The 23,237-nt window shown below is 37.4% G+C and overlaps 1 protein-coding gene across 1 annotated transcript in view; it reads left to right on the top strand.

Moving 5' to 3' along the window:
• The window catches only part of Wls (Wnt ligand secretion mediator), a 97,028-nt gene extending 76,436 nt beyond the window's left edge, over window positions 1-20,592 (top strand). Inside the window, exons 11-12 of the mRNA XM_041650593.1 lie at window positions 5,393-5,546; window positions 17,006-20,592. Of these exons, the coding sequence (XP_041506527.1) occupies window positions 5,393-5,546; window positions 17,006-17,115 (264 nt within the window). The 3' untranslated portion in view covers window positions 17,116-20,592. The remainder of the gene's footprint in view (window positions 1-5,392; window positions 5,547-17,005) is intronic.
• Window positions 20,593-23,237: the final 2,645 nt, after the last annotated feature.

The raw sequence follows: 23,237 nt of genomic DNA, 5'->3' as shown, positions 1-23,237 counted from the left end.
TTAATTCAGTTAAGGCTCAAAGACTCAAATTCAAGGAAAGGGTTTGGGTTAAGCTTGACTCCACTTTTGGCTAATTTCCTTGTGTGATCATTATACTTCCTGGTTTCTCCAGACCCTTAGCAATATGGTGTTTTTATACGGCCTACTGAGTTTCTTGACTGAGAAAATAAGGGGACCCTCACGTAGAGGTGGAGTCTCCAGTAAGATGTACCGTGTTCTCAGGAACATGAAAGGGAACGGTACTTCCATTCCTGAGGCCTACTTCTGCCATTTTTCAAAGCTGCAGTCCTCTCATGCCCACTTTGGGGCCACAACCCTCCTCAGTGACTTAACTGCAGAACTCCTTCCACCTGAATTCTAGAGGAATTAATCCTCAACATGACTGGCTGTTCTTTGCCTGAATTTAATTTTATACATGTATGGCTGTTGCTTTAAAGTGGTAGAAGATGTCTTATGAGAGAATTTAAAGATTTTCTTTGCAAATAATGATTAGTTTTTCATTATCACATTATTGGGATCTGGCCAGCTTTTTATATTAGCTGCAATAGTTAGATGGGTGGATTTCAACTCTAAAGAGATATGATGTCTTTGAATTCCATTAGCAACATACATTCCTCCTGCTTCTTTTTCTTTTTCGTTCTTTTTCTTTTTTTAAAAGTTTATTTACAGATACTTAAGACATTTTCCTTCATAACTCTCTGTTTTCTTGGTATTGTTAATAGAGTCATCAGAGGATTTATTTTCTAATATCATTTTTGAATGTCACAACAATGAGCTTACCTGAAAGAAAATCCATTGGATAACTTTTGAAATGGACCTCAGCATTTGGTAAAAGGGATGTTTTTAAAACTTCCATTATATTTGTTGGGAGAGCTTCCATTTAAGCCCTATGAAATATATGTGAGGAATCTTGCTAGGATTTTGAAGCTCTGAGACCAGGAATGAAAGGCACATAGGAAGCTCTTAGAATGTGGTGACCTTGAGGCTTTGTAACTGGGACTGAGGTTCAGTCTTTAATGCCTGCTATTTTAATGATCTGAGTCACAGCAATGAAGAAATGCTGTACCACAGTTTGGTCTTTCAGTCCTGTTCCTTCTAGAAGAGAGAAGTGTTTAGTTAGTTTAGAGGTGGTGTTAGCAAGGAACAGAAAAGAAGTACAGTGCACAGAAGGTCACCGATTTTCACTGAAGGAACACCCAGAGACCTGATATTCAGGTAAAGATATGTGTAATAAACTCCCAGAGACCCAGCTCCCCAGTTCTTTTTCTGGTGTGTGATCACTTCAGTTTGTGGCTTAGACAGCTGTAAGGAAATGTTTCTTGTAAGAGAGCCTGTGTTTGGAGTTTGGAAATCTTGTTGTTAGTGGAATGTTGGTTGTCAAACTACTGGGTATAACGAGATTTGTCCTCACTTGACTGCAGGGGTATAAATGTGTCTCTATACAGAAGTAATCTGTTGTCATGTAAAATCAGGAAAAGGGAAGAGTCTGTAGAGGGTAACATGGTTTTTGATATTTGGTGATAACAAATTGTTATTTGGTGTTGCAAGTACTTGAGTTTTCTTTTTCTCTACGAAAGTTAAAATAGGAAATGACTACTCGTCTTACTTGCATTGTAAGAATTTGGATCTACAATTCCTGATCTGTTGAGGCTGCTCATTGTGGATCATGATAGTGAGAATGTGCTTAGAGTTTGGTCTGTCTAAAGCATGAGTAGTTGAGAAAACATAGGGAGAAAATAAAAATCTAGTTTCTAAATCCTGGAGTTACAATATCTACATGACTAATTTTTGTAGTTTACCTCGTTGCCTACCAAGAAATAAGCATTTGCAGATAGAGTTCAATCTTTGGGTACTTAAGTAAGTATATTCCTAGCAACATGTATGCCCCAGACCAAATAAAAGAGGGCACTAATCCATTATTTTCTTAGAAAGACTCAGCTCCTATGTATTCGTTATTAATGGAGCATCTCATTCAAAAGATTTTTCTAAAAAACATTACATATTCTGTCTACTCTAAATTATACGTTACCGTGTTTAGGATATACATGGCATTTACAGTTTCTTCATAACCCCTAACCCCAGATTTGAATGTATAGACTTGTGTATATATGCTGTTTTAACAATGGTCAATGAAGTGAGCTTCCAAGTAGTTGTTTGATCTACTGCTTTTAAAGACCAACCCTGTTTAAGATAATGTCCTACCCTTGTGTTATATAGTCACTAAGAAGACTTTCTGTATTTGGACTAATGACTATGACTTTCTGAGATGAGCAATCTCAGGCAAGATATGGAAATACTGTCTTTGGTCTTCGTTAATTTTTGTTGCTGTTATCAAGGCAACTTTTAAATAAAACGACTTATTAGGCTTGACAATTTCAGAGGGTGAGTCCATGGCCATCCTGGAAGGGAGCATGACAGCAAGCAGGAAGGCTTGGCACTGGAGCAGCAGCTGATAGCTTACATCCTGATCCACAAGCCTCAGGCAGAGATTGGGGTAACTGGGCATGGTCTGGGCTTTTGAAACCCCAACCTTCCATAAAGTACAAGATGTAATGAATTCTTACCATGTATTGATTTTTCTTCTCACTTTTACATAAAATTATTGTGATTTATTATGGACTGTAATATTTTCTCTACTTTTCAGATAGATATCCCTTCCTTCATTCATTGCTCTTCTACCTCTCCCTGTTCTCCCTCTTCTTTCTTATTTCCCTCCCTCACTGCTCTTTCCTCGCTCTTAATCATCAAATAGTACAGTTCATGATAAGGTCCCCTACAACTTCTGGCCTAGTATCTTCCCCAACTCCTTGCATAGTGATAATTCCCGCAACCTTTAACCTCACCAGCTAATGGTATTGATCTCTCTGGGGCTTCCCTCATCTGGACATCATCAGCCTCTTCTATAGAAAAAATTGTTTCGCTTCGAGAATCTCTTTCCTTTAAAGCCCAGGTTATAATTATCAGCTGATAGTATTCCCTGTATACACACTAAAAGGCCTTATTCCCCCAGTTCTGAATATCAGTTAAGAATTTTCTCTCCCCCACACAAGCTAACAAACCCGTCCTTCAGAGCCCTAGTATTATCTTGGAATCCAATAGTCTCACCACTCAGAGCCTGTTTTTATTCTTCTACACAAGTTGTTAAGATTCAAAGTCTATCCCAGATAATTATTTGGAGTCTATGGCATGCCTAATTCATTAATCTCCTCCATTATGAGCAGGACCAACATCCATTAAAACTCATCCTCAATCAATAGTGATTCATAGTCCACTCTGCTGAATTCCTGTGTTCAGTTCTAGCTCTACTTTGTTTCTCTATGTTCCCAGAGACATTCTTATAGCATTTCTGTATCAATGACTATCAATCGAGTACTGTGTGAGTACCAGGCCTGCAGGTATTTCCTTAGACAAGTCAATCATGCAAATTCTGGCAAGAATTAATCAAAATATCAGTTCTATAGAAGGAGGAAAGCTCAAGAAGCCTCAATCTTAGATAAAGAACTACAGGCAACCAGGAAATGCAAAAAAGCAGAGGAAAAAGTATTATCCACAGAATAACAAATAAATTGGCTACCTAATACCAAATGGTCAGCCCAGAAAACATATACATACAAGTAATATGAATTAAGACCAAATAGATGTGTTTGCATATTTAATTACACACACACACACTCACACACCAACGTTTAAATGAAAAAGAGGCTGTGAATTTGAAAGACATTGGGTATGGGACTGTACATGGTATAGTATAGACGAAGGAAAAGAGAAGGGTGAAATAATTTAAGTAGTACATTATAATCACAATAATTAAGTCTTTAAAAATTCCAATGTAACTCTTCAGAAGAATTGAAAAAATACCAGGTATATTAAGCTAAAATTTAAAATGTCAATTATGAATTTTGTTAGTTCATGTCCCAAAATGTAACCTCTTACATGCCCTTTCCTTAGTTGAAGGCCCATTACCCCAAAGCTACTTTGTCCTGTCTTGCTTATATTTTAATGAGCCCAGCGTTTTCTGTTACCTGGACTAGACCAGAAGCACAAATTTCTGGAACTCTCTTAAAGCTCTTTCCTACCATCATATTTATTGAGCATAAGTCTGTGTTCCACATGGTATAATTTTTATAAAGTGGGCACAATTTGTATTTTAATGTTATCGTAGCATTTGGAAACATTGCTAAGAAGTCATAAATAGCTTGAATTGTGACACATGGTCTAAAATAAGAAATGGTTTTAAACTCTTTGTCAAAACCATCACCTGGACATTTCATAAAATGAGTTATTTTACAAAATGAGTCAGAGTTTATGGTAGTTGTGTTGTATGTATGAGTCACAAAAGATAGAATAACAATGGTAAGTCTATAACTGGATTTCCTGGTTTCCAGACACTCCAAGTTTTTCAAAACAACAACAAAAAATATAGTTAACATCTTACAAGGATTAGGGTCCCAATAGGTTATGGGAAGTCAAAGGAAGGCATGAATGAACACAGACCCACTATATCATAAACAGGAACCAAGCTCAACCTTTTTGTTGAAGTCATTAACATTACTTTCTCTTATCCACATATAAAATATCCTATAGCAAGCCAGAGTGTTTGAAATTATTTCAGTGAGCTCAGTGCTTGTACAAATTATGAGTCATTCAGCTCAATAGCTCTGTAGTAGTTAGTGCAAACCACATATCTTCAAAGCACTCTGAAAACAATTACCAAGTCATCTCAAATTGAAGCAGTTTCTGAACATATCTTACAAAACACAAAGCATATGGAAGCTTCCTAATTACCTTTAAGAATAGTTTACCTAAAATGACATTTCATAAATAAATACAAAATGTCATTAGTGTCTGCCATTTAATTACTAGAAATTACATATGTATTCAGTTATCATCTATAATCTTCAAGTTTTAAGGAAAATGAATTCCAAAAACTTTACTCTTTCCTTACTGAATAAATGTGCACTTTTGTTTACTGTACACACATGGTACATTAAGCACCAAAGATGTTGCAACTGTAGCAAGTAAGTTAGAAATGGTTTCTGCCTCAGGGAGCTTTTGTTTACATAGGGAGATGGCAAAGAAGAAATTGTAGTTGTGAATGGTGTCAAACACAATCCCTTAAATGAAGAATAAGTGTACTTCCATTTCTAAGAAGAGACATTATCAAAGTTATACTAATGCATATTCAAAATAAGAACCACTGAATTTTCACTTGACACTAGTCAGGAGACCTTAATTTACACAGATTTAGTTCATATTAAAATGTGGACTCTTATAAAATGTGAAACCTTTAACATTTCCATTTGAAGAAGAGCTCTGGCTTTCATGGTGATTGATTTCTATTTTGGTATTATGCTTCTCTGTTTCACTTGAATGCCTTCCTTTTTATCTATAGGTGACAGAAGGACATTGGAAATGGGGTGGTGTCACAGTTCAAGTGAACAGTGCTTTCTTCACTGGTATCTATGGAATGTGGAACCTGTATGTCTTTGCTTTGATGTTCTTGTATGCGCCATCCCATAAAAACTATGGGGAAGACCAGTCTAATGGTGAGTCTCTGTCTTTTCATTTCAAATTTATTCAGGATAGAATAGACCTTTGTATCTTCAAGATTTAGATGGCTAAAACACTATGTTCATCAGTTAAACTTTCTTCCAGATGTCTTTCTAATATAGTCATAGAATAAGTGAGCACTTGAGATTCAAGAAATATAAAACAGCAATTTAACACAAGATATATAGCTCTTGAAATAGCCATTTTTTATTCTCCAAAATATGTTAAGAATGTTTCACACAAAATATATTAAGGCTATTTATAAAATGTATTCCAGTTACAGTAATACAGAATCAAATTTGTTTTTCTCACTTTTTCTTGAGTAAGATGGACTCTTGGAAAGTATGTCACATGTATTTCTCCAATCATGGAGGTCAAATACTGAGGTACTAGGTAAAGGTACTTGGGAAATGATTTCTTTTCCCTGATTCTCTTCATGTACTTTCTCTCTCTCTCTCTCTCTCTCTCTCTCTCTCTCTCTCCCTCCCTCCCTCTCTCTCTCTCTCTCTCTCTCTCTCTCTCTCTCTTTCTCTCTCTCTCTCTGTGCATGTGTGTGTTAGGATCAATCCAGGATCTCATATATGCTTAGCAAGTATTCTCCCATTGATTTATATTGCCATGTTTTCAAGAATCTTTTTTCTCAAACCAATTTCTTTTCTGTTTTCAAATAATTCCTGTTTTCTAGTGCGGAGAATGCTACTTTTTCCTACCTTGCAATCACAGAAGCCCATGGAATCCAAATCTAATTGTATTTATCCTATCTGGTAATGTCAGAGAAAAGAAAATGGAGAATTTGTTGAGTCTCTGTACTAGCCATCATAAAAGGAAATAATTGTTCCTTCCCAATGCTTTCCACATGTAACAGATAGATAATAATTAGCTTGTTTAATAGCTCTTTCATTATACCTCCAGTCTTACTCTTTTTTCTCTTTTTCACACCTGCTTTACCTTAACTTCATCCTCTTTATTAGGGTAACATAAAACATGACATTTTTTTTTTCTGAAATTAGTACTAGTGTGCTCTAAATGTCATGGTACAAAGATGAACTCTTGGCCATCTCTTTGCATTAAGAGTTGGCCTCACTTTTCAGTACTCAGTATGTGTGTGTTGTGAGAGAGTGGGTTCTACCTTCATCAGAGCCTGCTGAAGCCCTATCTCTCTTTGGTGTGCAGTCTATGTATTGTCTCCTCTTTGAAAACTATATCTGATCACCCACATTAGAACACAAAATTATGCTAAATGGCCCAATATTTCTGTGGGCTGGTGGCATGTTTTTAGTAGTCAGGTAAGTTGAACCAGATTGATAAGCATCAATGAAGTTTTCATTGCAAGTTATTTTCATACCTTTTATAACTTTACTTTTATTGTGACCAGGGAGATGACTCAAATGCTGAAGGACTTGACATATGAGCATAAGTACCTGATTGTGGGTCATCAACATGCATGTAAAACTAGTCATGGTGGTACATTGTTTATAACCTAGACAATGGGGTAAGGAAAGTCACAGAGTAGATAAAGACAAGTATACACCTGGGACTTGCTGACCACTCATGCCGACAAAAACAGTGATTTGCAAGTACATTGAAAAATCCTGTCTCAAAAAATAAGGTGGAAAGCAGTTGAAGAAGATACCTGACAACCATATGATTTCTAAATGCACACAGACATTTGCCCATGAACCTTATGCACATGTACAAACAAATATAAACACATACATACTATAAATTGTTTGTACTATGTCTTAGAAAAAGTGAGAGTAAACAAACGTTTTCCAGGTTTTAAATCCATTTTTTTAGATGTGTAGCTAGAGCTAGATTTCTAAGAAGCAGACCTGAGATAACATAATTGCTCTTTGTATGGCATACATCTAGCCCATTCCTTTCGTTCTCCCAATGGAATCTTGATTCCTTAAAGGCAGGATTAATTGTGGTTTTGTATCTTGTTTTTATTGTTTTTCTCTTTTGGAACAAAGCTATGCTAGAACATGAAGTTCACCTGTTTCAGTTCTGGTAAAAGAGGCATGTGGTTGTCATGATCAGCTAAAGATAAAGAAATGGAAATGGGGAGGTGCCAGGAGAGGTGACTCTGCAGTGTCTGGAGCAAGGACTCTTCAGTCTCACTACCATCTGTTTTGATACTACGTTGTTGCTTTTGTGGGAAAACACCCTTTGCAGAAAGTTTATCTTTCTTCTTCTTCTTTTTTTTTACTTTATTTTTTAAACGATCTTTTCTCATTTTACATACCTATCCCAGTTCCCACTCACTCCCCTGCTCCTGCTCCCCTCACTCCCCCGTCCATTCCTCAGAAAGGGTAAGACTTCCCATGAGGAGTCAACAAAGTCTGGCAGGACCAAGGCCCTCCCCCCATTTATTTAGGCTGAGCAAGGTATCCCTCCAAAGAGAGTGGGCTCCAAAAAGCCATTTCAAACACTAGGGATAAATACTGGTCCCATTGCCAGTGGTCCCATAGACTGCCCAAGTTACACAACTGTCACCCACATTTAGTGGTCCTAGTTTGGTCCTATGCAGGTTCCACCACTATCAGTCCAGAGTCAGTAAGCTCACATTAGCTCAGGTCAGCTGTTTCTGTGGGTTTCCCCATCATGGTCTTGACCCCTTTGCTCATATAATTGCTCCTCCCTCTCTTCAACTGATCTCTCTTCAACAGCTCGGTACAGTCCTTAGTTGTGGATCTCTGCATCTGCTTCTATTATGAAGGTTCTATGATGACAATTAAGGTAGACATCCATCTGATTACAGTGGAAGGCTAGTCAGGCATCCTCTCCACTATTGCTTATAGTTTTAGCTGGGGTCATCGTTGTGGATGCCTGAGGATTTCCCTGATGCCAGGCTTCACACTAGCCCCATAATGGCTCCCTCTATCAAGCAATATCTCCCTCTCTGTCCTTTCCCTATCTCTATCATTACCTTCCCTCATGTTCTCCTCCTCCCTCCTTTTCTCCCCTCCCCCTCCCCTTCTGCTCTCCCTTTCCCCCCATGCTCCCAATTTTCTCAAGAGACCTTTTCTTTTGCCCTTCCTAGGGGGATCCATATATGTCTTTCTTCGGGTTCTTCTTGTTACCTAGCTTCTCTTGTGTCATAGACTGTAGGATGGTTGTCCTTTGTTTTATGTCTAATGTGCACTTGTAAGTACATACTGTATTTGTCTTTTCTGGGTCTGTGTTACCTCACTGGGTTTTTTTTTTTCTAGTTCCACCCATTTGCATGCAAATTTCATTCGTTTTTACTGCTGAGTAGTGCTCCATTGTGTAAATGTACAACATTTTCTTTATCCATTCTTGGTTGAAGGGCATCTAGATTGTTTCCAGGTTCAGGCTATAACGAATAATACTGCTATGAACACAGTTGATGTCCTTGGGGTATGCATGTGCATCCTTTGGGTATATATCCAAGAGTGGTATTGCTGGCTCTTGTGGCAGATTGATTCCCAATTTTCTGAGAAACTGATATACTGATTTCCGAAATGGCTCTACGAGATTGCACTCCCACCAGCAATCGAAGAGTGTTCCCCTTACTCTATATCCTCTCCAGAATAAGCCATCATCAGTGTTTTTGAATTTAGCCATTCTGACTGTTGTAAGATAGTATCTCAAAGTCAGTTTAATTTGTGATTCCCTGGTGGCTAAGTATATTCAGCAATTCCTTAAGTGTCTCTATGCCATTTGAGATTCTTCTGTTGAAAATCCTCTGTTTAGATCTGTACCCCATTTTTTTAAATTGGATTATTTGGTATTTTAGGTTAGGTATGTCTAGTTTCATGAATTCTCTATATATTTTGGAGATTAGTCCTCTGTCCAATATGGAGTTGGTGAAGATATTTTCCCATTCTATAGGCTGTTGTTTTGTCTTATTGACTGTGTCCTTTGTTTTACAAAAGCTTCTCAATTTCAGGAGGTCCCATTTATAAATTGATGCTCTCAGTGTCTATGCTACTGGTGTTATATTTAGGAAGTTGTCTCCTTTGCCCATGTGTTCAAGGATACTTCCCATTTTCTCTTCTATGAGGTTCAGGGTTGCTGAATTTATGCCAGCACCATTTGTTGGAAATGCTATTTTCCATTGTATAATTTTTGTTTCTTTGTCAAAAATCAGTTTTTTAAAAATGTATGGATTAATATCAGGGCCTTTGATTCCATTGGTCTACATGTCTGTTTTTATGCCAATACCAAATTGTTTTCATTACTATAGCTCTAAAGCAGAGCTTAAAGTCAGGGATGGTGATGTCTCTAGAAGTCCCTTTCCTGTACCGGATTTTTTTTTTTTTGGCTATGCCGTGTTTTTTGGTTTTATTGTTATTTTGAAGTCTGTGAATAATTGTGTTGGGATTTTGATGGGATTGCATTGAATTGGTAGCTTGCTTTTGGTAAGATTGCCATTTTTATATGTGAATTGAGTCCGTTGGTAGTAAGAGATTAATGACCAGTGATTGTGAATTCCTTTTATATTTTCGTGGTAGTATTTGTGTTTTGCTCTTCTTTGGGTTTTGCTGGTGTGAGTGTGAGGTTTTCTATTAGTTTTGTTTTCATGGGTGCATCTAACTTTCTTGGGTAGGAGTTTTCCTTCTAGTACTGTCTGTAAAGATAAATTTGTTGATAGATATTGTTTAAATTTGGTTTTCTCTGTCTTATTATTGAAAGCTTTGCTGGGTATAATAGTTTGACCTTGCATCTATGATCTCTTAGTGTCTGTAGCAATCTGGCTTTCAGAGGTAATTCTGAAAGAAGACAGGTATAATTCTTATAGGTCTGCCTTTGTATGTTACTTGGCCTTTTTTATTTGCAACTCTTATTCTTTCTTTAGTTTGTATGTTTAGTATTTTGATTTTTATATAGTGAGGGGCCTTTTTTTTTTTAAGTCAAGTCTAATTGGTATTCTGTAAGCTTCTTGTACCTTCATAGGCATAGCCTTCTTTAGGTTAGGAAAATTTTCTTCTATGATTTTGTGGAAAATAGTTTATGTGCCTTTGAGCTGGAGTACTTTTCTTTCTTCTATCCCTATTATTCTTATGTTTGATATTTTCATGGGGTCCCAGATTTCCTGTATGTTTTGTGTAAAAATTTGTTGGATGTAACATTTTCTTTGACTCGTGAATCTATTTCCTCTAGAGTACCTTCAACTCCTGAATCCTGAGATTCTCTCCCATCTCTTATAATCTGTTAATTATGCTTGTATCTGTAGTTCCTGTTCATTTACCCAGATTTTTCATTTCAAAAATTACCTTGGTTTGTGTCTCCTTTATTGTCTCAATTTCAATTTTTTTTTTGGTATTAAGGGATTTTTTTTATTTTTTTCTTTTTTTTATTGAGAAAAGGATAAAAAAAAAAAACAAGTTTCCACCTCCTCCCAGCCTCCCATTTCCCTCCCTCAATTTCAATTTTTAAGTTTGAACTGTTTGCATTGCCTGTTTAATTTTTTTTTCCTTGACTTCCCTTAAGCGATCAATTGCTTTCTTCCATTTTTTTTTGTTTATCTTTTCACCCATTTCTTTAAGGGAACTTTTCATTTTTCTGTTTAAGGGTCTCTATAATCTTCATTAAGTTATATTTAAGGACATTTTATTCTGCTTCTTCTGGGTTAGGATATTCAGATATTCATTTTTTAGGATCACTAGGTTCATGTGTTGCCATATTGCTCTTTAGGTTATTGAATGTGCTCCTGCACTGGTACCTACCCATCTCTTCCTCCAAGGGGTACAGGTAGGGCCTGTGCTTCAGGGGATCTGTCTTCCTCCAATTGCTGCAGGTTATGCCTGTGATTTAGGTGATCACTCTTCCTCCTGGTGCTGGCATTACCATACTTTTGGTTATTGCTGATTCAGCTCTGGGGGGCTCCTCTACATGTGCAGTCTGGGCCAAGGTTCAGGTGGTCTTAGGTGCAGTGGAGGATGGTTGCAGGTGTGGGGAGGCTGCTCTGGGGTCTCTGAGGTTTGGTCGTTGGGGGTGAAGAAAGAGATGTGCCTCCAGACCCTAGGCCCTGAAGAACTGGGTCTTCCAGCCAGGAATCCAGATACTCACCTATTCAGGAGCAATCAGGGTCAAAGGCTCTGCTGGTCACAGATATGGTGGAGATGATTGTGGGTATGAGGAGGCTGCTCCCAGTTTTCTGGGGCTTCTTATTTATTTTAATCTTTCTTCTTATTTCTTGACTTTTTTGGGAACCAAGAGATCTTGTCATTCACAGTTTTTAGTCTATCTCTGGCCATGGTTTGCCTTCTTCTTGCCTTTCTAGAGGGCTGGGGACCTAGGCATCTGTCAGCCACGCTTCCACTGATAGTTCATGTGTTACAGTGTGTAGAAAAGTGGGACAGGCAGCTTCTTAAACAACCAATCTCCAAACTCACAGTACAGTGGGACTCTGGATTATAGGCAAGAATATTAATTTTATTTTATGATCCTCCTGTTACTTTAATAGAATCAACATGGCCTTTCCTTAACTTAAATTTGAGAGTTTTTGTCTTCCAAGGAAATAGCACATAAAACTTGTTCTCTAAGTGTTGTTATAAATATGCTAACAACTTCTCTTAATAAACATCGACTGCATGAACCCTTCTGGTTTTTGTTGGACAATCTGTTATCCCTCTGCACTGCTTTTATCTATTGCAAACAAGCTCTTCAAGTTCCACATTATCAGATTCTGTGTTTCTTCTGCTAGCAAGAAGAACAGAAGGGTACCTCCTGTCATTATGGCACTTAGGGATAATGTCTGTTACAGATAAGAATGTGTCCATCCACAACACTACTGAGTATGTGAAGTCCAAAGCAATGGCTAGTTTTGAGAAATGTTACAATGTTGTCCTCACCAAAAACTTTTTGTGGAAGACAGATTGAAGAAGGCTCAAATCCTAGTTCACAATATTGGAACATATCCTTATTATTTTCTAAACGTATGTTTGGAACATATATACCCTTGCATTATTACTATGACTGTGATAGTCCACTAACATTTTGTGACCAGATTTTAAAGATGCTAACTATCTTAATGTTTCCTTGTAGCAAAGTATCATAATCCCCAAACAACATATTAAAAGCAGTCTTAAGCACTTTTTACAAACTTTGGGGGGACTATATGTTAATCATAAACACAGAAGCCATTACACTTGCACAAATCTCTTCATATTTTAATTTCACAGTACCTCTCAACCCCTAGCGACTTGTACTCTGTACTCTTTTGTGTAGCAACATGACCTCACTCAGTATTAGAATGGTCTCTCTACATTGGACTTCCTGATCTTCTTTTATCTTTCCCTTTCAACACTTTATCTTCGACCAGACAACATGGAAGGTCCTATGAATTCGGGAACTTTAGGCAATACTCCCAAAACTTTTTGGAAAGGCCTAATTTGTAATATTCCAGAAAAATACAAATGAAGTCAGGAAGATATTTTGTATTTTAAAATTCCCTCAGTGTCTGACTGACATTTAATTTCCACAGTCCTTTTTCTCTTTTCTGAGGTGTTTTCAGTGTTAAGATGTCATAACAAATAGACCTAGGCTCTTTGAACCCTGTCCCACCAAAGCTACCTTCACCCAGGAGTGATTCTTATCTTGAGGTACACCTGTTCTCCAGTGGAGGATTTGTCCCTAAACTCCAGGAAAAAGTGACAGTGTGGGATTCTAAGCTCATGCTAGCTGGGCTGAGGGAAAAAGGAGTTTGGGTAGGCAAATATTGATGAGTAATTAATGAGCATGTACTACCTACAAGATGTTATGGGTATTTGATTTATTTACAAAAGAAAAATAAAATAACCGAATATTCATTATTGTATTTTTAAGTATTATCTTCACCACCATCATCCTATTAGCACCAAAAAATGTAAGAAAAACATGATGTTAACAGTAATGTTTTCTATTGAATCAATTTAGAGCCACAAATGTGACATTCTTGTTTTTTTCGGTTCTGCTCTGAACTGGAAATTTTCTTCTAAAGAATAATCACTTAAATCAATCTTTGAAGGTGAACAGTAAAAAGAGTTATAATGGACCAAGGAGAATTTTACAGGAAATGATGGAGTCAGTTATGACTATGTGGAGAGAACACAAGGTTTGAAGACAGTCACAGATGGCTCAGGATCTTGACTCGAGCACAGACAATATTTGACCTTGAGAAACAAATATGAGCTCACAATATTGGAACTCTCTAGTAGTACTCTTGAGCAACAATATGTTAGTTGACCTTGATGATTATAAGGATATAATCATGTGATCCCTTTTAATGTTAGAAGAACTTTGTTCTCACAAAGAATCTGTAAAACACTCAGAATGGCCACAGTATGTGGAGGTTTTCTTAATTCTCCATCTGCCTCTAATACTGTTTTTTGAGGTTTTTTTTTTTTTCTTGTATTGTGTGGTAAAAGACTTTGAGAACCCAGAAGCCAAGATAGAGATAGACTAACAGATGGAGAAAGACTTTGGCAGAAATAGGGGTTAATGGAGTTTGGAGCCAAATAAAGGAATCCTTACTCCCCCTCTGCTACTGGCATATTCCCAATGCCATACCCTAAGGGGGAAAATTGCTCTGCAAGGTGCAAGAATAATATATTTTGCTATACAGATTTTTCACTGCGAGTCTTCCTCTAGCACATTAGGTTGACAATTAGTGCTTCATTATCCTCCCATCTTACAAGGAAATACAGGGCATGCTAAGCATCCAACAGTGCACATTGCAAATACATATAGACCACAGCTTCCTTGTTGCTTCTCAGATTTATATGCTAAAAACATATTGAATATTAAAACAAAATTATTATTCCAAAAGTCCCTCCTTGTTGTTAGATTTTATATTTATTATCTGTAAGTATGACCATTATTAGTATATATTCATAACACATTTCACTTAAACTTCGTACTTCACTGATGGTCTTGTTGGCATTTGGAAACTGTAAAATTGAAGAAGAGATGATAGAACCTGAAGGTCAATAGCATAGAGCCTGGTTCGTATTGCTGTAGTTTGTATCTGCATCTAATATTACTATGAGTCAGTTTGGGCAGGTTACTAACCGTTGGCTATTCATCAGCAGAATGGGAATGATGTGACAGCAGAATGCTTTGTGGATTTCTGCATTAGTGTTTGTATGACACCTAAACTTGTGTCAGAGCCAGGAGTAATAGTGCATACCTGTAATCACTGCAATCCAGAGGCATGGGCAGTAGGATCTTGAGTTTGAGCCCAGCCTTGGCTAAATAGTTAAATCCTGTCTCCAAAAAAGAAAGAAAGAAAGGAAAGAAGAGAAAAAGAAGGGGCAGGGAAAGTTGTCAGGCATGGATACATACTATAACATAGATGCCTATTTTTGATTTTTTGCTTGTTTGTTTTATCTTTTTATTTTTAAGTGAAAGTATTTTGGCTCTTTCTTTATAAAATATGCAACATCATACACATTTTCTAGGAGAAAGGAATCCATTAGGTTAACAGTATTCTTGTAATGGTCAGGATTGTCTTTGAAATTCTGGTGAATGGAACATATATGTTATCATATATGTTCTGGCTTTGATATGACGGCTCAGCTTAAACATACAAATCCATAAGTTGCTCTTTAAATAGAAGTGTGAGTTTTCTGCTTTTCCTGAACAACTGAGTCATGGGCTAGAATGCATGCTTGTGTGTGTGTGTGTGTGTGTGTGTGTGTGTATGTGTGTGTGTATGTGTGTGTGTGTGTACATAAGAATAATGTGAGAATGATGACATACACATGACATGAAAGCAAAAGAAGGCTATTTGAGTTGAGGGAGGTAAAGTTTATGACTAGAAAGAATGTGCTTTTTATAGAAGTAGTGGTTGTTCTTTGCTTGACATAGATTTGGCAACTTCTCTCAAGGTTTGTTATGCATTTTTTTTTCCTGCCCAGAAGTAGAATTTAATGAAAGTGCTAGAGGCTTCTTTATTTAGAATGTTCTTTGCCTAAGTCTTGAGAGCTGGTATTTAATGATGCAATAGATTATGGTATACCATACTGAAAATGAAGCTATAATTAAAAACAAATACCACATGGTATCCTTGAACAAACATATCATCTAAATAATCTAGTTCCTAAAGTGGATGACCTGTGTGATTCTAAGACTTTCAATCACTGGAACTCTTGGTTGATCTCTCCCTAAGATAGTATTCAAAGGTCATTCATAGGTCTCTTAATGTTCTGGACAGTGTCAGGTCACTCTCTGCCCCTAACCCGAGTTTAATTATATGCTGAAACTAAGAAAATACTAAGTTTCAGAAAAATACTTTAGTTGCATAATATGAAAATCATGTACATGCTCCTGCATACATGCCAACATTTCATGTTCTATTTCCCTATTCTCTTATCTACAAATGTATGTATCTCTCAGAGTGAAACTGACCATTGATTCTGGGTCTTTTCTACTCTTTTCTCACTAGTTTTCCCGATTAAGGAAGGCCATGCTATTTTATTTCTGTCTTGATATCTCACAGTCCTGAGGGCATGAAAAAATTTGGCACACATATTTGGTTCTTTGTTTCTGAAGAAGAAAGTCCATGATTGCTGTTGATACATATTAGCTTAGCCTAGTACCTGACTAGGATAGGCATGTCTTGTTTATAAGATGTAACTGTAGGTTTCTCTCCCATTCACCAGTTCATGCATAACCATTCTGAGGCTTACTATTAATTACAAACTGTTTGGCCTGTTATCTCATGCTTATTATTAATTAACTCTTACAACTTAAATTATCCTATTTTATTATTTCATAGTTTACTACAAGGCTTACGGCTTGTTACTTCAAATCTTGTTTTTCTGGCATCTGCTGGCATCTCTCAGATTCTGCCTTCCTTTTCCAAATCCAAATCTTTGTTTGGATTTTCCACCTGGCTCTATTCTGGCTGGCTATTAGTCAAATCAGCTTCTTTACTAACTAATGGTAATAAAATATATTCACAGCATACAGGAGGGCATCCCACATCAGTAGGAGACATAGTCATTGCATATGCTATCATCAATAGCTGATTTGTGCCTACTCAACCTTGCACATCTCTGTAAGGTACATTTTACTGACTTAGCCCACTGCATAGATCTCAGAGTCAGGGGCACCTTGCCAGGACTCACTGCTGTGCTTTTATGTATCTGTCCCTCCATGGGGGTGGGGTTGGTTCCCTTGCTTTTCTTCCCAGGCTCCCCACCTATTTAGCTGGCATGATCATAACTGACTGCACCTTAGCTTGCTCTTATGAATATTAAATAAGATTGAATAATAAGTATTTAAAACAGCATTAAGTACAAGGTAAGCTTTCATTAAATGCTGATGATAAATGATAGCAGTGGTTTAACTCATATATCATTAATGACCTTTCTGAGGACAAAATGTGACATTAAGAAAAATTAATAAATTCTAAACAAAAATGTGGAGAGAGCCTATCAGGGTAGAATGTGAAGTGCCTCTCTTTCATCCTTGAATAAGTATAAAACCAAATACTTTCTTTCAGGTGACCTGGGTATCCACAGTGGAGAAGAACTGCAGCTCACCACCACAATCACCCATGTGGATGGACCAACTGAGATCTACAAGTTGACCCGTAAAGAAGCACAGGAATAGGATGCTATGGTGCTGCACTGGGCTGGAATTGTTTCTCTATCCGGCCTCTTCTCTAGAGTGGAGAGCCTACTATATATGCAGAGTTTAGTGAAAAGTGGATGCCTAGTGCTTCTTAGGTATGGTTTCTTAGACCAGTGAGTGGACATTTGTCTGATAACTTCGGACAGTGACTTTTGCAAAATTTCTGCTACGAATATATCATGTGTGATAACAAAAACTGGTATGACCCATTGTTTGTGGTCATTGTTAAATTAGTGACATAACAACATATGTAGCAGGTGGGTTAGTAACACTCATATGGAAGGGTATATTCTTTGGGATGGTTTGGGCCAATAGGATCTATATTGGGTAGTTTACGACTTTTTATTTCCTGTTTTTGATTCTGGGATGTGTTTAAACATTGTTTGTAGTCCAACATTTGCTCATGTGTTAGCCTTTTCACCCTCCTCCATGGATACTTCTTTTTATCTTATTTATATCACCAAGTATCCAACTGAGTTATTATTTAAGTTGCGGTACAAATATTCCAATTTTTTTGTTTTGTTTTTTGTGTCTTACTACAAAATAATCAAATTTCATGAGAAGTTCTATTATTCTGGAGGGATTTCAGCTTTGAAACCAAATCTGTGTACCTGGTACTAATATGTCTGTTTGTTAGATGTGGATTTTGAGAAATATTTGCTAAACTACCGAAGTAGGATTTCTGTTATTAAACAACTTTTGGGTCATAAAAGCCTTTTTAACTACTTGCTTAAAATGTGTTTTCTTTTGATAAAATATTTCAAACAATCTCCAAAACTGTAAATCCAATCATTTGAATAAAACGAATGTAAATATGCTCTCCTTGCTGCCGCAGCAATGTTCAGGCATGCAGATTTAAGTTTGCCTGGATCATAGAGTAGCTTGCTGCTGGCAGAAATATTGACTATCTGTTCCTGGAGATTTCTGTAGCAGGTATTAAGACTTTCTAGGCTAGCAAAGAATAGGTGAAGTATCAGATGGTTTAGACCCTCATGCACACTGATCTTATTCCTGCATCCACTAAAACCTGATATTGGTTTTGTTTGTTTGTTTGTGCTTTTTTAATGATAAAGAAGCTACATGGCAGATAGAACACTAGATCCTGAATTTAGAAGATGGTTTCCTATCAAAGGTCTCTCACGTACTAGTCATGTGACCTTGTTCAAGATATCTGACATGGCTATTTTCTCACTTAGCATTCATAAAGTGTCATTGTGTGGCAAGTCACAGTGAAAAATAATGTATGTGGAAATGCTTCATCAGTTATACATTCACATAAATAGATTCCCTTTGCAATGTAACAATAATTCCATGAGTGTCATTTTTAGATAATGCTGACTGAATTGAAGTTGGTGATATATTCTTTTAAATTCACATACCTGGCAAATCCCACCCTAGGATTTTTCTAACTTTGGCTAGAACAATGATAAACAGTGACAGAAAAAAAAACCACTTAGGTTTTGGGTTTTGACTATTGTTTTTATGCTAACCTGGTAAATGTTGAATAAGTTTGTGGTCTATTGTATACAGCATTTACATACTAATCTGACACCCAAGTGTAAAGTATCAAGTATACCTTGTTCTATGTTTATAGTATGGAAGATAAGCTTCAAGCACTATAGTGACTTCCCCTTCTTGAAGATGGAATGAGGTGTCTCTATTTTTTTTTTTTGAGACAGGGTTTCTCTGTGGCTTTGGAGCCTGTCCTGGAACTAGCTCTGTGGACCAGGCTGGTCTCAAACTCACAGAGATCTGCCTGCCTCTGCCTCCCGAGTGCTGGGATTAAAGGCATGCGCCACCATCGCCCGGTGAGGTGTCTCTATTCTTTGGGATGGGTTAAGAGCCTGAGAAAGCATCAAAGAAGTATTACTTTACCCAGGGCCAAGTGATAGAGGGTATAACATTAGTAAAGTCATAGAAGCAATGAAATATCGAGAAGATCTGAGTAAGTTTGAGTGTCAAGCCTAGATAGTATTTAGAAAGACAAAAGATGAGTCCTGTGCCCTTGAAGTCAGAATACAAATGATTTTCAATGCAAGTTTTATGCAGAGAAATAGTATGGTTAGAATCACCTCTGAAACCTCTTGATGGACCCATAAATTAGATCACAGGCTAGTCAGGCAGCATTAGAGAATGTGGAGAAGTGAGGATTACTTTGGAGAAACAAAGCAGACATAGTTTGAGTGTTCTGAATGTGAACTTCTTCAAGAAGCATAGAGCAGAGTCAAATTTCAGGTCCTTGTTAAACATGGGACTAGCAGTTCCTCTATCACAAATAGAGATTCCTTATAGATATATCAGTATGTCTATGAATAGTAGAAGCCAAGTTTACCTTGAATAGGACATTCCTAGCATAGTTAATGGTTCCCAGGAAAAGTTGTATCCACCCCAAAAAGAATTGACTTGTGGAGAGCTCTAATGAAACTCTGCTTTAGGGACTTATGTTTTGCCCTAAAGTAGTTTCATTTACAAGTCCTGGAACTTAGTCTCTCTCATTAAAACCATAGGCAGTATATCCTAGTACCATTCGAATTATTCAGGGAGTCAGATCAAAGAGCATGACCTTGTGATTAGGTCCATAAAGGAAGGACAACATTTTTGGCTGGGCAAACCAGCAGAAAAGGTCGAGCACAATAGGAATGAGGAAGATTTCATGTTTGTCTAGATGGAGTTTTAACTATCACTTCACAGAGGAAACAATGAACAGAGTGTCCATGGCAGACTTAGCCACCACTGTCATCAAGAATGAGAAGTCTGCCTGGGCAGAGCATCAAAGCATCACATAAGGCTATCAGTGGTGTGCACACAAGCACATTCAATGGGGGCGAAAATGAGATAGGTTAAAAGTGTAAACGCTGAGCAGAGAAGCAGAGCAGAGTCAATTGATGGACATTCTGAGCAGTAAGAAGGAAGATGATTCCTCTGATTGGAGTCATAAATAAGGCACTAATTTTGAAATCTGAGGCCATTCGTTAAGGAAAGATGAAACAAAACCCAGAGAATATCAGTGATTAGGAGGAACTTTAAATAAGTTGATGAGTTATGTCTGAAATATTGAAAAGATACTCTCAGTGTATACAGTAGAGAAATACTAGGTGGACAGTGAAGGAGAAAATTGAGGTCAAAAGGAGATAGATTGTTTGCAGTTCTTCCTGGGTGGGCCACCAAGAAAACCTCAGTTTTAAGGAGGCAGATAAAACCTAGCCAGCTCCTGTCAGTAGAAAGTGTCTTCGAAACTCCTCAGGAAGTGAGAAAAGACTATAAGAGACAATCAGATCAGGAGACCAGAAAAAAAATACCCATGGGTACCAGTTTACATACACATCACTGTAAAAATAATTCTTACGTTACCTTAAAGGATATTGCACAAAAGTATAAAAGATTAATGTTATCTGCCTATAAAATTAAAGAACACCAATGTATTCAAAGTAGAAAATAAAATCACTTCCATTTGTCTACTGGGGTTTTGTATTTATGTTATACACATTTTCCCCTTTGGAGATGGGAATATGCATCAAAATGAAGTAAGTGGTTCTATGTACGACTCTTGTGTAGGTTAATCATTCTTCAGAACTGAGATAATTCACTCTAACAATTCTAGTGCCTGAGTTCAGGCCATACCGAGCCTTTTTAGGCACTTCCTCCTGTCTGGTAATCACTGAGGCTAACAGAAGTAGAAAGATTCTTTTTCCCCATGGGTAATGAATGGATGCAGAGAAATAGGCACCTTTTAAAGAAATTGGGTACACAGCTACCTCAGAAGTAGCTATTTTAGTGTATGACCTTTGATCAGTAAATGGTGAGTGAGCACATTTCATTGGTTTTGGTGTCACTATGAATGATACATGGGCCAGTGTTCTTCAGTACTGCCTTCTTGATTTAGGTTGACTTTTTCTAGCAGGTGTTCATCCTCAGGGCAGGTGATGAGGTCAAGTTTCCTTGCATGCTGACTGTCACAAATATACCTTTTTACCTTTATCCCTCAGGATCATTTTTATTCTGACATGTTTACAAGAGTATTTCTGGTTTCTATAAGTGTGCATACATTGTATATTACTTTTCTGTTGCTGAGATAAAACAAAATAACAAATACAGTTTATAGAAGGAAATTTTAATTTTGGTTTCCTGGTCATGGTGGAGAGGAATGTCAGGAATCAGCAGCCATGGTGACAGGAACAAAAACCTGAGAGCTCACATCTCAACCATAAGCACAAAGTAAAGAGAGAAATAGAGTAAGGTTTTAAGCTCTTAAAACTGGCCTTCAGTGAAATACTAACTCCTGCGAGGATGCCCATCCTAACCCTCCATAAGCAGATCTACCACCTGTATTTAAATTTTATTTCTCATTTAAGCCACTGCCATCTATCTCTCCCAAGAACTGGTTGATTTCTTGTTTTAAAGGAATTTCTTGGTTTGTGACTACATTAGCTTCTTTTTTGCTGACATCAGAGGGATCTTCCAGGAATATTTAAACTATTTTGTGCAAAGAGTTTCCTCTTTTTCTTACCAATGCTTTTAAATCTTAGAGTTACGAATGTCTCTCAGTGTTTGACCATGTGTTTTCTTTTTGACTTTTCATGTTTCTATTGAGAGGTCCTTTCCATCTTTCCATGTACACTCCTTTAGACACAGTTTCCAGACAGTTTCACTGTTACTGCTTATTAACTTCAGTTTTTTTCTCATTTTTCCAAAATGCTACACTAAGAATGAAGTAGTGTTCTGACTGGAACAGATCAGTGTGCAAATAACACTTCCTGTACTAAGGACCAATGCCCAAAGGTTTTGTCTGTTTCTCATGACTTGTGACTATGTCCCCACTAACACATTTAGATTTAATATTGCCATCAATACTGTGTAGTAGGAGTCCCCTCTGTATGCTGTGAATACCATTGGTTAATAAAGAACCTGTCTTGGGCCTGTGATGGGCAGAATAGAGGTAAGCAGGGAAAACTAAACTGAATGCTGGAAGAAAAAAAAGCAGAGTCAGAGAGATACCGAATAGCTGCCACCGGGAACAGACAAGCTGGAACCTTGGCAGTAAGCTACAGCCATGTGGTAATACACAGACTAAATTAAAGATGTAAATTAAATTAAGATGAAAGAGCTAGAGACACCTAGGATAGAGAAGACCCAAGGAAACAAGCTCCACCAGGAGCAGAAGCCAGGGGTAAATCCAGTCATGGGAGCCAATCCAGCCCCAGAACACTGTCAGATCAGGACTGAGCCAGCAACCAGATCCAGAGTCAGTGGTCTCCACCAAAACAGGTCCAACTCCAAACCAGGGACTTCTGCAGGAGGATATCCAGACCAAGATTTACAGAAACAGATCAAAGCCAACAGCCTATGCCAAAGTAGACCTGAGACAGCAAACTCCAGGGGAGCAGACCAAAGCACAGGAACACTGAGCTATCTCCAGGAATAGGAATAACCAATAAAGTAACTAGAACTGTGACACTGACTGTACAACGAGGAACAACCATCTGAACTTTGGATTCAGTGGCATCTAGAACATTATTCAACAGAATCTCAGACAGCCCCAACCATACCTATAGGAGAAAAAGATAAGTAGAAAAAGTAAGATCACATGCTACACCACAATGAGCAACACAACACCAGTAAAACCTAAACACCCTTCAAAAGCAAGACCTGAACAACCAAATATGGATGAACCAGAGGAAAATGATCTAAAAAGTAACCTCAAGAGACTGTTTGAAATTCTTAAAGATGAAATGAGAAATTCCCTTAAAGAAATGGAGGAAAAAAACAAACAAAAATTTGGAAGATATTAGCAAATCTTAAATTAAATCTTAATTAAAACAAAGAAAAAGAAACCAAACATATAAAAGAAACTATTCAGGACTTGAAAACAGAGGCAGAAACAATAAAGAAACACAAGCCGAAGAAATTATAGAAACAGAAATCATGAGAAAAAGATCAGGAAACACAAATGCAAACATGAACAGCAAAATACAAGAAATGGCGTAGGGAGCTGGACAGGATCGCCATTACAAGATGGCGCCGACATCCTGTCTTGTTGGAAATGAACAACTCCATATTTGGCTATGCCTTTGAGAGCAGCGTGTCCCCCGCTTCCCGCATGC

This window comes from Microtus oregoni, unplaced genomic scaffold, assembly GCF_018167655.1.
Source record: "Microtus oregoni isolate MIOR12 unplaced genomic scaffold, Mior012 000000F_ref0000247, whole genome shotgun sequence".
Classification (NCBI taxonomy): domain Eukaryota; kingdom Metazoa; phylum Chordata; class Mammalia; order Rodentia; family Cricetidae; genus Microtus; species Microtus oregoni.
The sequence above is the reverse complement of the archived record's forward strand: the minus strand, read 5'-3'. Positions and strand labels throughout refer to the sequence as shown.